Genomic DNA, 17,686 nt, shown 5'->3' with positions numbered 1-17,686 from the left:
AAACACAGAGATCCACCTGCCTCCAACTCCTGAGTGCTGGAATTAAGGCGGGCACCACCACAGCCCAGCAGTTTTCCTGTTCTTAAGTGGCCACAGTTTGTGCTGGCAGAGTGCACAGAAAAAAGAGACACTAGGTTGTGGTTTAGTGTCCTAGCCACTGAACTGTGGGAGCACCAGTTTTCAAAGGCTAACAGAAGCAAAGATCTGTGATTGCCATCCTGCCCAAGGATCCACTGGGAAGACTGCCTGGGCAGTCCTAGCCACACCCACCTGCTCCCCTCAGTATGTACACAGTGGACTGTAGTCATAGCCACGCCCACCTCCCCACCTCACTCAGTATGTACACAGTGGACTGTAGACCTAGCCAGGCCCACCTGCTCCCCTCACACAGTAAGTACACAATGGACTGTAGACCTAGCCACGCCCACCTTCCCACCTCACTCAGTATGGACACAGTGGACTGTAGACCTAGCCAGGCCCACCTGCTCCCCTCACACAGTAAGTACACAGTGGACTGTGGTCCTAGCCACACGCAACTGCTCCCCTCACACAGTAAGTACACAGTGGACTATAGTCCTAGCCATGCCCACCTTCCCACCTCATACAGTAAATACACAGGGGACTGTCATCCTAGCCACGCCCACCTGCTCATCATACTCAGTCACCCTGGAGAAAGTCTGGCAGAACAGAGGTGGGTAGGGATGGAGAGGCTGTGTTTACTCCAAGGGATGCCAAGACCAACCTCTCTTACCAACCCTAGGTCACATAACCCCAGAGTGGTGTACAGGCCCTGGCACAACCACTTGGCTGCTGCTGTCCTAATTTAGATCCGTTGATGTTTGCTTACTCAAGGACAACGATTTACATATTATTTCTTCTGTGTCTACTTGACTAGTTGACAGGGGCAGAACAAGACAGGCAAGTGAAGAAAAACTGACCTCCTCCCCTACCTCTCCTTTCAGAGCCTTAAGGAAACCCAAAGGTGCCTGAACCACAAGAGAGCTTTACCTTGAAGAGGTTGATGTTGTCCACCTGGCTCTGAAAGAGAAAGTCGTTGATGCTCTGCAGCTCAGACCCTGTGGGCAGACAAAAGATGCTCCTTTGTACCTTGGTGAGGCCTCAGCTCAGGCCTGGAATAAAGACCTGCGTGGCTCAGACCACCTCCCACCCTTGACAGACACCTCCTCACCTGTCTGAGGCAGGCTCTGTGTACTAGGGTTTTGCTTAACGTTACCTACGAGGGGAAATGACAATGGGTCACGGTGGCAGCTCTCTGCCCACTTCTGAGCTATAACTCCGTCCTAGCGTCATAGCTACAGGGAACATTCATTTTCAAGTGACATCCGTGTGGGGCATTTGTAGCAAACAACACACTAAAAACCAGGCGGGTACAGGAGCTGTGGGTCTGACTCACACACTTCAAATGGACCCCAAGGCCAGGCAAGAGACAGGAGCAGAGTAGTCTCCCACTGTCCCTGAGCAGGACGAGGGAGACACCAGGGTGTGCAGAAGACGTTGAGCTGTGGCACGGGCACAGAAGGAAGTGGAAAGTACTAACACGGGACGACATCTTGGTACAAAAGCCTCCACTGACTTTCTAGAAACATAGCTGTACAGAAGCCTTTCAAACCACTGACATACAGTGTAAGAGTCCCCGCCCAGAAGAGACAAAGAAACCTGCAGGTGAGAGTCAACAGCCTGCATCCAGTCTCCAGAGCGACAGGCAGACCCCACCTTCAGCCTTAGCTTTCCCTCTGTGAACGAAGTTTGAATCTCCTGGACTTCCCTTCTGCCAGTGTGTCATGGCCAGGACACCATGTGGCTGTAACTACACCATGAAAGATCAGGTCTGTTTCACACGGCATGATGATCATAACCGTACCCTTGGGTTTCTTAAAGTGAAAAGGCTGAGGTCAAACATCTCAGCTAAGACAGACAGACACAAGGACACCATAAGGAATGACCAAGACAGCTCTTAAAGGCATAAAACACCCGAGAGTCCTCAGTGGCATTCAAGGACCAAGACCAACACAATTGGCAGATTAGGGGTGATGGCGGGAGGGGGAGGGGAAGAGGTGCACCTACCTCCCAAAACAGCCACAAACTTGTCCAGCAAGTACAGGATCTGCTTGATGTACATCAGGTTCTTGGCCTTTAAACGCTTCCTGAGGAAGGAGCATCATAGCAGGGTGTGGCATCCTCCAGGAACTCCCTGCACCAGATGCACCGGCCTTTCTCTCCGCCTAGGGCCCGACACACTGGGCTGCGGGGGACAAACCCTCCAGCAGATAAAGGCTGGCTAGGATCAGGGTTCTCAGCACGTGCTGCTCTCCCCCAGAAAGCCTAGGATGAGGAGGGCACACACCAGGACAGACCAATTCAACCCATTCCAAGACGCTGGCACTACAAGTCACCTCCACTAGTGCTCCAGGAGGCTAATGTGGAAGCCACTGGGGCTGAGCATGGGGGAGCTTTTGCCTTGGGAAGTCTCTTACCTGTATCTTTCCATGTACTGGAGCAACTGGGAATGGGCCTGGCAGAGCTAAGGAGAAAAAAGAACAGCACGAAGGAATTCCAGGATGTGGTTAAGAGAACCTTTGTAGCGATCTAGAAAATGCCAGCCCAGGACACATAGGAGCCATCAGGGTGATGGGCATCTGGGTAGCAACAGACAAAAGCAAACATGCACAGGTAGGCTGTGGGGCTGACAAGAGCTGAGAGAGTAAGGGAAGAGTCCAAAGTCAAAGGTCCTCAAGCTCAGATGAGAACAGAGCTGGAAGATGGCTTACAGTCCAGGACTGAGTTCAAGGTGGGTGACATCACATAGGTTTGTCAGAAGCCAGTGGTCACATCCTGGTTCACCTCAGTTTGTGCAGTTTGGGTATAAGACACACAGCTTTGCCCTCAGAGAATCCCCAAGTTCCCAAAATAAAGCAGGGAACCCCTACCTCAAGAGAAAAGCATGAGGCACACAGATCCCTTTCGCTGTTTGCCACATACCCTGGAAGGTAATCAGGAGCCTGCAGAGGCCCTGAGCAATGTGGTACCACAAGGATAAAAGGCACTGCTGTGGGCCTGCTGGCCTGGATGCCCCCATCCTTCCAACAGACAACTCGTGAGCAGCACTGGGTGGAGGAGCTGAGGACAAAGCAGCCGCCCTTTGCAAGCTGGCGTCCAAGAACCTCACTCTTACCGAGGAGCAGGAAAGGACAGGGTTTCAGTTCAGTTCACCCTTCCCAAGCCCCACATCCAGAACACCCCCTGATCCAGGCATTTAAAGGGATGACCAATGTCACTCTGCCCTAAAAAGGAGGGGCTGACCAACCTGGGAACCATTGACCTCTGTGCTGTGGATATTGGTGATGGTGTCGATCAGGTTGTGAGCCTCGTCAATAATGACCACCTGCCCTTGCAGCCTGATTCCCGCAGCCTGCCGGGTGGCTGCGTGCAGCAGCATTGGGTAGGGCAGCACCACCAGCTGTAGGGAAAGGTGATGGTTGGATAGCGAAGCAACCTGTCTTCCCAGAGCAGAAGGCTTATCCTGCAGTAAACTACCCAGGCCACTGCACTGTTGAATTTCTTACTCAGACACTGCAGGAGGCATTCAAGCCCCAATGCCATAGATCAGGACTCTGCCTGTTCCAACAGCCCTCCTTTCAGGTTTCTGAGAGGTCAACTATGAGGAACTCAAATTGGAGCTGATCACTGGGAAAGGGGAGGGCTGGAGTCCCTGGAGGTGAGCTGCGTCCTTAGACTCCAAAGTTCTTCACCATACTGAGAATCAATCACCAAGCAGCAGAAAACAACCCTAGCCTCTGGCGCTCGGTCTGCTACCTCAGCCCTGTGACTCTGGCACACTCTCATGTAAATGACCCTTGGTTTTTTATCAGCTCACAGAATCTGAGAAACCATGTCAGTGAGGGGTCAGTATCAATTCAGATTTGTAGGTATAGACTGCCATGAAGATTTTTCCAACAAGCAAGTGAGGGAGAGCACTCAGTTGGTAAAGTGTTTTCCTTGAAATCAAGGGCAAAATCTGGGACACAATCCCATGGGGGAAAGGCCAGGAGTGGTGGCACCACTGGAGATGGCAGCAGCAGGGATCCACAGACAGGCTCATTGTGTGCACGCACACACACAAAGATACGGACAACGTAAAAACCAGGTGCCAATGTGGGTACCGTCCTTTAGGACAGTGAGGGAAGAGAATATCTGTCTGGGCCCCAGTGCTCCCATGTACAAACAGAGCTATTTCAGTGGGCTGTTTATAAAGGGAAATGAGGTGAGAACAGCTTCCGCATGTCGAGAACACACCAATCTCAGGTCTTCTATATGGACAGCACCACCTCACTCGGACAGACATCTGGAGACAAGGCCGAGTCCCTCAGTCTGTCTGTGGGCACCCACATACAGCAGGGACATCCATGTGAGCACCGCCCTGAGCAGTAGGATTACCAGGACCTGCTCTCGGGAAATCCACTAAGTCTCCTGGATGACACAGAGCTCCCTAGGAGGGAGCAGGAGAGCACACAGTGACGCACAGTGACAGCAGTGCTGTCACAGAGAAGCAGACTTCCTCTCTGTACAAAGCTAAGGCGGTCTAACCATGACAGGACTGCCAGCAGCCGTCAGAGGGTACACCAGCAGCCCGCCTGAAAAAGCATTTGATTATTTTCCAGTTCTGGGCTCAGCTCCTACCCAACACCCTTCAGTGTGGTTCTTTAGGATGAACAACCCTCTTCTCAGATTCCTACGTGCTGAACTCTCCATGATGCTAACTGGCCTCTCGCCCAGGCCATGTGGGATCCCTGGCCTCCTCAATCTCTATGCTCTGGAGAAGATGGCCTTGTGCCATAGCGGTGAGATGTGACGCACTTGTCATGCTAACCCAGGTAGGGACATCGTCCTCTACAGAAGAGAGATGAGGAAAGCCTTGTGTCAGCACACAGACTACTTCCCATTCCCCAGCTCGCTCACCTGGGCTGCAGGGATGGCAAAGCGGCTTCCATAATAGGGGCAGGCCTGGGCCTCCTTCCCGAGGGCCACGAGCTGCTCCATGTCCTTCACCTCCAGCAGAATCTCATCCCGGAGAAGCTCCATCTGCTCATGGTTGTAGAAGGGGCAGGAGGCCTGCATCTTCTGTCTCCTTCTCTTTGGCTTGTCTTCCCCAATTCTCATCTTCTCTGTGGTGGTGCAGATGGAGGGGAGCAAGGACAGGAAGGGGCTCAGCTACGTCTGGGGTCAGGAGTCGGAACGATGATACGGAACCACACACGTTCACGGGGTAGGAAATTCCTGCTTACTGTGGCCTCGTCGGGATACTATGGGAATTGTCCTCTATGCTCTCCAAAAAGAGATGGCACAAACGCGTCTATGCCAGGTCCCTGATGCTGACCCAGGAAGCACCAACACCTGTGCCCAAGGAGGGGCCTGAGGCAGAAACCAGGGCCCGCTTAGCCATTCCTTCTGGTTAACACAGTCCTCACGCCATGGCCCTGTTGTAGACCCCACCACACTTCTGCCACTCACACGCTGTCCGGCACGTCTCACAACACAGGTCCTGTACCTACTGTGTTTGCGTCTTTGCATGTCCACACAGCGGTCATTCATGAGGTGCACAGAACCCAGGCTTTTCACATCTTCATTCACACAAAGGCTCTACAAGGCAGGAGAAGAGGGAAAGCAGTGGCTTTCGTTCACATTGGGAAACCTCTGTTACCAAGCTTACCCTCAGTCAACTCTAAAGATTGCCTCATCTTGACCCTTGCTTACAGAATGGACCATTAACACAGAATCGGACCACTAAACTGCTCTTCTGCCCTCCTGAAGTTTTTGTTTGTGCCTAAGCTACACCACACAAAGCTCTCCACCAACTCTAAGACTGAACCTGTTCTCTGCGTGCATGAGAACCCACTGTGTTCTGTATCAGTCGGGGGTGATTAGGTTTTATGTGTGTGGGCATTCTGTCTGCTTGTCTAACTGTGCACCATGTGCATGCCTGGGACGTGCACGGGGAGCCAGAAGGAAGCGTACGATGCCCCGGAGCTAGGGTGACAGACGGCTGCGAGCTGCCATGGAGATGCTAGACACTCAACCTGGGTCCCTGGGAAGAGCACAGCAGCAGTGTTCTTTGCCCCTGGGCCATGGCTCCAGCCCAAGCTCATACTGTTTGAAGGAAGCTTCCTCACAGTCCGCTTCTGTACCAGTATTTTAGGGTTTTGTTCCTTAGTTGGTTTTGGGGTCTTAGTGTGCATTGTGGTCGTTTGTTCTGAGAGAGTGTTGAGCAGTCGAGTCTCAAATTCAAAAACCTTCCTCTTCCTCCGTATCCCATGTGCAGGGATGAAAGGTGTGCACCACCACACCAACCTACATGAAAGGGTCTCATGTGCTCACATTCTCTTTCTTCCCAACCAAAGGGTGAGTTTGCAGTGGGATTTTTGTTTTGTTTTGTTTTGTTTTTTAAGAAAACCTCTGCCCTTTATTGAAAAAAAAAATTACTGTCCTTTGTTGTGATCTCTGGGCCTAGATGAGAGAAATGGAAGCCACAGTAGTACTGCATTTCTCTCTCTCTCTCTCTCTCTCTCTCTCTCTCTCTCTCTCTCTCTCTCTCTGCCTGTCTGTCTCTCTGTCTCTCTCTGTTTGTCTTTGAGATTGAAACTGCATTTTTTTTCTCCTACCCTTTATTCCCTCCAAACGCTCCTTGCTATCTTTCCAATTCACAGCCTCTCTTTCATTGATATATGTATCCATTCGTGTTTATGTGCATCCATATTATCTTCCTAACTCTAGCCTGCTCATTGTATATAACGTTACTTGTAGTAGGTTAGCAGGACTGACCATCTGGTCTTGGATAGGCAATGGTGGACTGGTTCCTGGGGTAGAGGATTTCTCCCACTCAAGGCATTTCTGAGCTCAGCTGAACATCTTGGATACTGAACACTGACAGATGTCTTTAAAGATAAAGAACAGAAATGGCGCTGGCTGAAGGACAAAGGAAGGACTCACTGCCTAGTCTGTGTCTCCTGCACCTTATAAAGAATAATTGGCCAACCAAGAAGCGCTGCCCCCAGGCCCACCTTGCCCTCACCAACCTCTGTCTATGCCTAGGCCAGGAGAAAAGACACAGGAGGAGGCATCTGTCTGGACAAGAACACCTCCTTTTGCTTACCTGCCTAGACCCAAGGGAAACTAGCCGCGTCTCCTTGCCAAAAGGGCTCTTCTGCACCTCACGCACAAACTGGGCCAGCTGTGAGTGTGTCCGACTGCAGTAATAAATCTGACCAGAGGAAAGGAAAGGGATTCAAAGAGGGGAGTCTAATTGGCCGCATTGGCCTGAGATCCTGCAGGAGGAAGCAGGGCAGTCACAAATGCACACTCCTGAGATGACAAAGACTCTGCTCAGGTCAGGTTACACCTAACTGGGGCCCAGCAGTACCTAGGACCCAAGTCTCCCACAGTTTAAACTCAGACTCAAGTCCTAGGCTAGGAGACCTAGGAGACCCTGGGAAAGTGGGTTTCCCCACAGTGCTGATTCCTGATATGGCAACGACCTCACCTCTCTGGAGAGCATGGGAGGAAGGTTATTCTGTACCCAGGCCCTGGAAGGAGAGGTGGAGCCTGAGGTGCACAGTAAGACAGGAGAGCAGAGCACAAGGACATCCACACTGCACAGAAAAGATCCATCTCAGATAACTCAAGGACTTTGAACATGGAGAGGTGTCAAGGCACACACAGCTCACTGCACTCCATGTATGTGGAACACAAGCAAGAAGACAACACTCCATGAGAGTCCAAGAATAAGGACTCGACACATGCTTGCTCCTCCTTGCCCTCCCCACCTCCCCCTGGAGAGGGGAACCTGTGTGTCCTAGGCCCAGTGTGGCTGATCCTCCAAGGCCTCCCTTAGAGGCCATCAGAGACGCGGGCAGCTTACCTTGGTTATATGTTCTTCCTCCAAGTCATCCTCACCCTCATCCGCCCTAGGAGACACACCAAGATGGAGGTCAGTCTCCACACGGCACACTTGGGATAATTAAATACCTAAAAGTACTGAAATGTGCTCTGGGCTCTCACTGACAAGCAGGAGGGCAGGCCTGTCCTCAGAAGTCAACAGGGCTGAGGGGCAAGCTCTGAATACAACACAGACATGACCCAGGAAACTGCCAAGCCTGCTCCTCAGGAGCTCTCTAGCTGCCTTCACTGCTGCTCAACTCTGTGAAACCTAGAAAACACAGAGAAGGAAAAGACCTGGAGTTCTTTTCTCCTTAAAGACCTCTTTATGTATTTTGTCTACATGGGTACTTTGTCTGGACGTACATCTATCTGCTCACCAGAATAGGGCATCAGGCACTTCAGAGCTGCCATGTGGTTGCTGGGAATTGAACTCAGAACCTTTGGAAAAGTATTCAGCACTGCTAACCACTGAGCCATCTCCCCAGCCCTAGACTTGCAGTTATCTCTCTTTGTTTAATTTTTATTTTCTGTATGTGAGCACACAGAGTGAGTATTCTGTAGGTGTCTTCAGACACACCAGAAGGCTTCAGATTCCATTACAGATGGTTCACAGCCACAATGTGGTACTGGGATTTGAACTCAGGTCCTCTGGAAGAGCAGTCGGAGCTCTTACGACTGAGCCATCTCTCCAGCCCGACTTGCAGTTCGTAAAGCCACTTCACATACTCAAAGCCAAGATGTAATCTCTGACCCTACAGCCTCATACGCCATTCTGCTATAAAATGAAAGTTCTGCATGGTCGTGGAAGGGACTGCATGACAAAATTACAAGCCCTGGAACTGAGCCAGCATGGTATGAGGCTCCACAAGTGTTGACAGTGGTGAGGCATGAGGTTTGTTTGTATAATATATATATAACTTCATGCTCCTCCATTGGGAAATATTCTCCCAGCCAAGGTTTTGGTGGAAAAGGGGATATTCTCTCCGCTGAGGCTGATGATTCCATTATACTTAGAATCAGCAGTGGTCCAGAAGGTGAGGGAATGTCTAATATCTCAGTAAAATGGTAAACACTGAAAGCTTTAAGGCTGTGGGGAAGAACTCTGAAAACATGAGTACAAAAATATGTAATTTTTCAACTATGCAAATTATGAGAATGGAAAATTAATTGCATAATGAGTTTCATGGACCTAAAGGAACAGAGGCAACTTTTCAGATGTTAAGGAAGCAATGAAGGAAGGATCTCAGAACAAGAACTACCCAGCCAGCTTACTGCCAGTGCTTACAAAGGCAGGCAATTCATTTGCCAAGTTTAAAAAATTGTACTTGCAGTCCTTCTCTAAGGATCCAAAGGGTAAGGTCATAAAAGGCTGATTCAAGAAATAATCAGAGGGGAACCTGGAGTGGATGAGTGATTTTATATGTAAATAAAAGACTGGGCTTTGGTCTGACAGAGCTGAGCTATCTGACTGAGCTATGTGGTGATCTTCAGAGAGCTGTCTCCAACAGAACATAAGGCTGCCAGTTTCTACCCCACAATTTGACTTGGGTTGTTCTTTCTGCCACTCTCGAACACCCCTTCCCCAGGACCGCCATCTAAGCCACTGCTGTCCCTTGGCAGGCTCTTTCTCTGTTACCTCTTGCCCCTATGTGGTCGGCCTCCTCCTTAGGCTATCCTGGAAGAGACACTGCTGCTCCTCATTAGTCCTCCTGGGATGTGGTCGGGAGAGCTGCTGATTTGTTAAGGTGACACCCAACTACTATGCCTCAGGCTACGTGTACAAGCCCAGTACCAGGCTGCTCTTACTTCTGCACTACCTCAGGGGCCTATCAGAGCCTGGTTAATAACGAAACTTCCAAGACTCCATGACAGGCTTCAAAGTGGCAGTTGACGAGGCTAGGCCTAGATCTGTTTCCAAGAACTGGGCAAGTCCAAGCAAGCCAGTTACTGGAAAAATCCCAGGCCTTGGGCAGCCAATCAGAAACTGCCAACACCACCAGAAGCTGACCCACCACCTGCCAGAGCCAAGTAAGGGCAATGGGTCAGCAGCAGTTTTCAGGCTCCCCCAGCAGCAGTTTCCAGTCCTTCCCTCTACCCCCAATAGTGGTTCTAGGATGTCTCTAGACAAATGGCGGTGAGGGTTCACTTTGGCGGTCTCCATCTTGGTAATGGAAGATGCCAAAATGCTGGACTGCTGCTGAATAAAACACTCTGCTTTTATATACTATTTGAGTCCAGGATACCACTCTTCCGTGAATCACAGACCCTTACACTATATGGAGGATCCCTTCCCCTTCTCTGACATTGTCTGGGGAGTTCAAAAACTCCATGTGCAGAATGTCTTGTAACCTTGGTCAAGAGTACAGGTATGCCTTCCTTTTTACTGTTAACAGCCCACTCAGCAAGCACCTGAGATTGCTGAATTGCTTCCCCATGCTAATGAGGCATTCTGGTACCCTAAGCCTTCAGCCAATGATCTTTGCCCATCCTCCATGCTTCTACCACCTAACGCCCAACCCCCAAAGTATAGAAGGCTTGAATCACCCACAGGTAAAGTTGACCTGCGTCTCTCCAGCTCTCCCGAGGTGTCTTCTTCCCCCTATGTACTCAAGGGGTTTCCGACCCATCCTTACCTGGCATCTCTACTCCCACTGCCCTCGTGGGCCATTGCTCTTGGGGGGCCAATATTTGCTGAAGATCCCCGAGGCCAGGGAGAGATGCAAATACCCACAAACCTTAATGCTTGAAGGACATTCTGGTACTGGATATGGAACATAGCACTCTCAGGCTGAATTAATCCCTCCCCCAGCATCCTGCTGTACTTTGACATCCATCCAGTATTTACTCAGCCCTCAGAGACCTGTACCTGCTCCAACCTTAGGTCTTCTGTCTCTTCCTCTCTTTGCTCTGATACTTGGGCCTTCCCTCAAGCACACACTCTCTCCACTTCCAGCCCAGTGAGTTTATGGGACCCTAATCACAGCCCTCATGCCTCAGCAGACCTCACCTCGGTGTGAGTTTACACACTACTACTATCCTACTCCATTTTCCTCTAAGCAAACACACTGGTTTCAAACTGGAACTGTACACTTATTTCCCGCCCCTCTCCCAGCCTAGAAATGTACGCTGGTCATAGACAGGGCTATACCCAGCTGACCTCAACTGGCTAAACAGGGTGCCCACAGATATATCCTGAACAGGACTCCAGCTGGGAAGAAGTCTATTCTCCTCCCCTAAAGGCCATGAAAGTCCTGTGTCTCACTCACCCTGACACTGACATCTATGGTCACTGTGCACATGAAACTCCAGATTGCAGCACCTGGGCCACCAGACATTCCCTACTAGAAGTAAAGTGGGAATGAGAAAAGAGTGCCTCGAGAGGAGCTGTGTGGTACAGCCATGAATAAGTCCCTCCTATTGGAGTGTCCTGGGTCATTCACAAGTGAAGCTCATAAAATAAGAGCTTTCTGCTCATCTGGACCAGAAACGCTAAACGATGTCAACTGTGAGTCTGGAACTCTCTGACGGTTATGCTTACGCTACTGGTGGAGAACACAGAATCCAGAACCAGGTGGACTACATCCAGGCCCAGCTCTCCTCCATTCATGAGCCCACAGCAATGGCCAAGACATAGCACCTGACCGAGCCATGGCCTCCAGGGTTCCACCACTGAACGACAGTGGGGAAAACTAACTCAACACATACACAGGACTGTCACAGGGAAAAGAGTCAACCGTGGTTGTCACCAGCACTTATGACCGCTGAAATACAAGCCCAAGGTGAACAAACAAGCAGTCGGCTATCAGGCGGTCTCCTGGGTGCTGCGCCTGAGGCTGCAGACTGACACCCGAGGTCTCACCTGCTGCCTCTTCTCTCCTCATCACTCTCATATTCTGCCAGAACCAGATGCTCCTCCCCACACTCCAGCTGCCCCAGCTGCTCTGGTGCTGTGTCTGCAGCAAGCATCTCCCTGCTGAGGCGCAGGAGAGTCTCGGTCTCCTCTTCCTCCTGTCTCTGGGTGGGAACAAAGACACAAAGAGAAGTCTCGCACTGGAGCTCCAGCTCACTCTGTGACAGACCTGGGCCCAGCACTGCTGCCACCAAAAACAGAGCACCACATTCTCCTCAGAGGATGAACCCCACTGCCTGACTCAGATCCTCCACCACTTGAAAGCCCCAACCTCTCAGTGGTAGAGCGCTTACCTAGGAAGCGCAAGGCCCTGGGTTCGGTCCCCAGCTCTGAAAAAAAGAACCAAAAAAAAAAAAAAAAAAAAGAAAGAAAGAAAGAAAGAAAGCCCCAACCACTGTTTGAGGAGATGGTGGCCAATGGGAGCAAGAGTGGGGTCTGCCAATCGGGTGTCTCACGTCGGGCCCAGGCAGTGTGCAGCTGCCCACACCCCACAGCCCTCCACGTGCTCACCGAGCGCTTGGCAGCAAACCTGCGTCTTCCATCCTGGCAGACCTCCTGCAGCCGCTCCTCTCGCTTCCTCCTCCTCAGCTGCTCCTCCTAGAGGACAGGGACAGCAGAAAGACTCCTGCAGAAGTGCCACCCCAGGCCTTTCTCAGTAACAAATCTACTGAGGGAGCCCCTCACAGGGTGCTACCACCTCCATTCTCTCTGCCAATCTGGCCCCACTGCTCAGGTCAGTGGGGCCACATCCTCTCTTCCTCCAAGGCATACAGTAACCGCCATTCTTCAACTCTGTCCTTTCCCGGGCGAGTGAAAAATGGAAAAGGCTTGCATCATAAGGAGACAGCAATGACCTCAAGGTCAGCCAAGGACTGAGAGGCAACACCAAACGAAAAAAAATCCTAAGTCTTGTAATAAATTGAAAATAATCATTGAAGCCTGTTTCCTGATCACTCCCCTTCTCAGTCCCTCGGATCTCACCCTCAGCCTCTCCACCAGGTCCCTTTCTTCTTTCTTCTGCACAAATTCAGTGACCCAGTCAGGATCTCCAGCAGGTCTCAGGGTGTCAGAGGGTTCTTGGCAGGATGAGGAAGACAGGACTGAGTTCCTCCCACTACTTGTGGGGCCAGATGCAGGAGCGAGGAGACCAGCCTCTGCTTGCAATTTCTTCTGTTCAAAGTCCCGGAGCCAGGAGAGGGCCCCACAAATCAGACTTAAGGACTTTCCCTGCAGGAGGAAAACGACCTCACACCAGGCCAGAAGCAAAGCTTCCCAGATGATGCCCCATGTAATAAGGCCATCAAAGAAACCCTGGTTCTGAACACGATGATGTTCCAAGACCGTCTAGAATGGAAACGAATCAGTGGTCACCAGAGACAGGGAAGGGAGGAGTAAGCTTGGTTCCGAGAAGGGGAATTAGCTGCTCTTAGGCCGAATAGCTCCATGTCCCAAAAGAATTTAAGTGTTTTTTTCAACTTACAAAAATATCTAAATAATGACGGGAAAAATACAGTAACCTAAAGCATGGAATCCAAAATTCTTGCCAAGGCCACATGTGACTCCAAGCTTTAGGGCAACGAAAACCCAAACACGCATAGTCAGTCACACGAGTTCCTACTGTGGGCGATGTCTACTGTCCAAAACACTCTTCCTGCTTGAGGTAACACTGTTCCATAGTACCGTTCACGCTGACAGGCAACCCTATCCTGTGCTCCTAACCCCAGTGTCTGACTGACCATGAGGCCCTTAGGTGCGTCCTCATTCTTACAAGGACTGGCAGCGTTATAAAAAAGGGTCATTCAGATGCAGTCATACAGAAAACAAAAGCACCATAAAGAAACGCAGGAAGATGGCATCTACCAGAACAGGAGTGGGCCGGACAGCCTACTCACATAGCCTTCAGGAAGAGCCAAAACTATGAAAATCTTGACTCCAGACCTGAACCTCCAGAACTGTTAGTGCTGGATTTCTGCTGTGGATACAATCTGCAGTTCTCTATACCATGAAGACCAGAAGATGGACTACAGAGGAAACTGTGGAGTCCCCCAGGCTGCTGCCCCTAGGATCCATCTGGGTTCATGTGACTCTTTAGAGCTAACCCTCTCTCTACTTAACCTTCTGAGTTTGTTGCATTTAGGGGTGGCTGAAAGTCTCCAGAGCAGGGTTCTGAACTCACCTGTCCTGGAAGGTACCCTAAGAAAAACAACTTCTCACCTGCAATCCTGGACGAGACAGTGGCTCATCTCAGGAGCTCTGGGACTCTGACCTTCCTCCCAAAGCTTATTCCCATATATGTAAAAGCAAATATTTTTGTATATATGCAAAAATGGGACAGTGCACTGCCTGGTTCTATGCCAACTTGACACAAGCTGAGTTATCACAGAGAAAGGAGTCTCCCTTGAGGAAATGCCTCCATGAGACCCAGCTGTAAGGCACTTTCTCAATTAGTGATCAAGGGGGGAGGACCCCTTGTGGGTGGTGCCATCCCTGGGCTGGTGGTCTTTGGTTCTATGAGCAAGCCAGGGGAAGCAAGCCATGGCCTCTGCATCAGCTCCTGCCTCCTGTCCTGTGTGAGTCCCAGCCCCGACGTCCTTGGGTGAGTTGACATAGTACTCACTGTGCACAGTACCTCCTTGGGTGTGTTGACATAGTACTCACTGTGCACAGTACCTCCTTGGGTGTGTTGACGTAGTACTCCCTGTACACAGTACCTCCTTGGGTGAGTTCACATAGTACTCACTATGCACAGTACCCCCGTGGGTGAGTTCACATAGTACTCACTGTGCATAGTAACTCCTTGGGTGAGTTCAGATAGTACTCACTGTACACAGTACGTCCTTGGGTGAGTTCACGTAGTACTCCCTGTACACAGTACCTCCTTGGGTGAGTTGACATAGTACTCACTGTGCACAGTACCTCCTTGGGTGAGTTCACATAGTACTCACTGTATACAGTACCTCCTTGGGGAAGTTCTTACAGTACTCACTGTGCACAGTAATACACCAAAGTTGGAGAAAGAAGCTGGGAACCTGAACCCACAGCCCTGTTCAGTTCCAACAATCCACCTCAGATACATCCCTCACTCAGTCTGGGTGAGGAAGGAAGACAGCCTCGGGGTTGGCTCCCAACAGCACTCAAGAGCCTGGGTCCTACACTCTGAAACAGTGCTGAACCTGGGGAAAAGCCAAAGCTTTCTCGATGTTCCTCAACATCAAAGCAACAGTGAGCCACAGAAATCACAAAGTCATTGGTGGTGTGGGTTACATTGCAATTTTAAAGTCTCGGTGCTTTAGCCTGTTCTCACCATGGGGCTGCATTTAGTGGTTGAACAGAGGAAGAGACCACTATGCAGAAAGAGAACCTGATGACTACTGTTCCTAGCTTCCTCTTGAGGAAGGCAATGTCTACACAGGTGAACTGTCACGGTGAGAAAGGCCACCTTCAACTTGTCGCACATCCCTCATCCCTCACACTCACCGTGCCAGTTGGACTCTCAAATATCCCAATCTTGCCAGCCTCCAAAACCTTGTAGAGTTCTGCCATGAAGTCTTTCTGGATAGGATAGGGGGGGAAGGGAAACGGAAAATGGATGCCACCCATCTCCTGGCTTTCTTCAGCCATTGCCCTAGAGGGAGGTAGGGAAGGAGGGAAGGAGGGAGGGAAGGAGGAAGGGAGGGAAGCAGGGAGGGAGAGAGGGAGAGAAGGAGAGAGGGAGAGAGAAAGAGAGATATTACTTTTCTCATGAGCCATGAAGAGGATTGAATCTGCTGAGTCCAAAGCACTTTTCTCACTAGTCACACAATTTCCCTTTGGGTTGTACATTTTCTGGCAAGCAGTCACCATGCTCTGTCCATCGCACACAAGTGATTATAGCAGAACCACACAACCCATAAAGTGATGCTGGTCAGATACTGGTTTTGTAGGCTCCAGCCCAGAAAGACCTTAGGACGAACCTCCTGTTCTGCTACTGGATGCCCTTCCAATAATTCCTCCTCAAAAGCAGAGGCCTTCCTTGCCAAGGTCAGAGCCCTTTGGATCAAGCTGCCTTGGATGTGGGAGTCCTCCAGCAATCTTCCCGAAGGCCTCTGTAATGGGCATCGCCTGCCCAAGCTGCTTCACCTGATCCTACGATGAAGGCCTATAAACCTATGGGAAATGGCACAGAATGACCAACAAGACCTGTTCAGAAGGCACTGATTCACATCCATACCTCCTCCATCAGACAGCTCACATCTGCTTTTCTTCATCCTAACCTCTATTTCCACACTAGCACCGCCATCTACTGGTTATTCTTTCTGACCTTGGGACACAAGGGCTTTCAGGGGCTCAATGGTAGAAAGTTTACCAGGAATTTGGAGCCTCCTTGGGATATGATCCCTGGCACCCTAACGGCACTAAAAGACAGCTGCTTGGTTCCAGACAGCAGACTGTAAGAATGCTTTTCACAGCCACTAATCTCTGACTGGACTGGCTTCCCAATACTAAGGCTGTGCACAGCATTCCCCTTCCCCTGTCAGGACAAGGGCTCTCAGCTCCATGAGTGTTTCATTCCTGTTTCCTCTTCTGAAACTCTTTTCCTCTACCACCTCTTTGCCATCTGGAGGAAACTCTCGTCCACACCTCTTTTCCTGGGAAGTAACTGGACAGGCCCATCTGTTCTAAGTCCAAATAGTAATAACCCTAAGACCCACTTTATCCTTAATAAAATTACTGACCAAAACAAAACAACAAAAGGCCACACAACAAACTAAGAAAACGCAGTAATGAAAACAGCCATGCAATTGGAAAACCATTAAAACACAAAGAGAAGGTAAAGAAAAGTAACCAACAGGACGTGAAGAGATGGCTGAGTAGTTAAGGGAACGTGCTGCCCTTCCAGAGGACCCAGGTTCAATTCCTAGCACCCACTTCTCAGCTCACAACTGTCTCTAACTCCAGTTCTAAAGGATCCAGACATACAGGGAAGCAAAATACCCATACACATAAAATAGTAAAAATAAAAGTAATTTTTAAAAGGTAAGCACAGATTGTGAGCATCTAACGCGTGTTAAGCACTCTACAGAGCCCCCAGCACCACCCCTTAATTTCACTTAACCTATCACTGATATCAGGACTCGACATGCTTCTGGACGCTAAAGGTACAGAACTTAAAGGACTGCTGACTGGGGGCAATGCTCACTGCTGGAGCCCTTGCCCAGCAGCACCAGGGAGCTTAATCTACAATTGAAAGGGGCTGGGTGTTAAGGAGTACCATAGTTACTTAAAGAACAAAAAGCAAGCATTGGACCCACGCTCTAAGAGCAGGCTACGGTCGAACTCACCTGGGTACAACAGAGAAGTAGCAGGACTAAAAAGGAGAGGTCCTAGAGTTATGCACACTAAGGTGAAGAATGTCACTGTCTGGGAAAACCAGGGACCCGGGCTGAGAGCAGAAGGGGAAACATGAGCACTGCAAGCTAGCCTGGATTTCAGGACAGGTTCCTGAATACAGGAACCATGCATTTATTATTTACTCCTACTTTTATGACACTTCCACCGCAAATGTGGAAGACTTCCACACATCTGATCGAACTTTCTGAACCTTAAAAAAAATGCGGGGGCAGGGGGCAGTGCAAAGGAGGAAGTAACAGTATGGGCTCTGTGAGAAACTGCCAAATTGGATCTCAAGTTAATCATAGTCAACCTGTAGGTCTTCACCTGACGTCCACTATACACAATAATGCCAGAAATCGCTTAATACAGCCTCCTTAAATTTTAGAACTCAACCTGCTACCACCACTGGGCTGCCCCTGACACGGGTTCTCTGCCATGCCGCCTCCGCCC

General features: G+C 50.2%; 1 protein-coding gene across 12 annotated transcripts in view; it reads right to left on the bottom strand.

Moving 5' to 3' along the window:
- Ddx11 (DEAD/H-box helicase 11) overlaps positions 1 to 17,686 on the bottom strand; it is a 104,807-nt gene that overhangs the window by 11,448 nt on the left and 75,673 nt on the right. For 4 of the 12 annotated variants that reach the window (XR_010054611.1, XM_063267342.1, XM_063267341.1 and 1 more), the window contains 13 exons: positions 15,341 to 15,488; positions 12,845 to 13,090; positions 12,374 to 12,460; positions 11,813 to 11,967; positions 7,934 to 7,979; positions 7,169 to 7,276; positions 5,571 to 5,658; positions 4,978 to 5,183; positions 3,326 to 3,478; positions 2,496 to 2,542; positions 2,086 to 2,165; positions 1,190 to 1,234; positions 1,009 to 1,076 (listed from right to left, as the gene is read on the bottom strand). Coding sequence is in view for 11 of the 12 variants with exons in the window: in XM_063267342.1 (XP_063123412.1) it covers positions 1,009 to 1,076; positions 1,190 to 1,234; positions 2,086 to 2,165; positions 2,496 to 2,542; positions 3,326 to 3,478; positions 4,978 to 5,183; positions 5,571 to 5,658; positions 7,169 to 7,276; positions 7,934 to 7,979; positions 11,813 to 11,967; positions 12,374 to 12,460; positions 12,845 to 13,090; positions 15,341 to 15,488 (1,477 nt within the window). In the remaining variant the exon portion in view is untranslated. Of the gene's footprint in view, positions 1 to 1,008; positions 1,077 to 1,189; positions 1,235 to 2,085; positions 2,166 to 2,495; positions 2,543 to 3,325; positions 3,479 to 4,977; positions 5,184 to 5,566; positions 5,659 to 6,837; positions 6,951 to 7,168; positions 7,277 to 7,933; positions 7,980 to 11,812; positions 11,968 to 12,373; positions 12,461 to 12,844; positions 13,091 to 15,340; positions 15,489 to 15,816; positions 16,010 to 17,686 lie in introns of those variants that run through there. The other 8 variants (XM_063267345.1, XM_039084770.2, XM_063267344.1 and 5 more) reach the window with 7 other exon arrangements.

Source organism: Rattus norvegicus, chromosome 9 (genome assembly GCF_036323735.1).
Source record: "Rattus norvegicus strain BN/NHsdMcwi chromosome 9, GRCr8, whole genome shotgun sequence".
Taxonomy (NCBI): Eukaryota; Metazoa; Chordata; class Mammalia; order Rodentia; family Muridae; genus Rattus; species Rattus norvegicus.
This window is presented reverse-complemented; position numbering and strand designations above follow the sequence as displayed.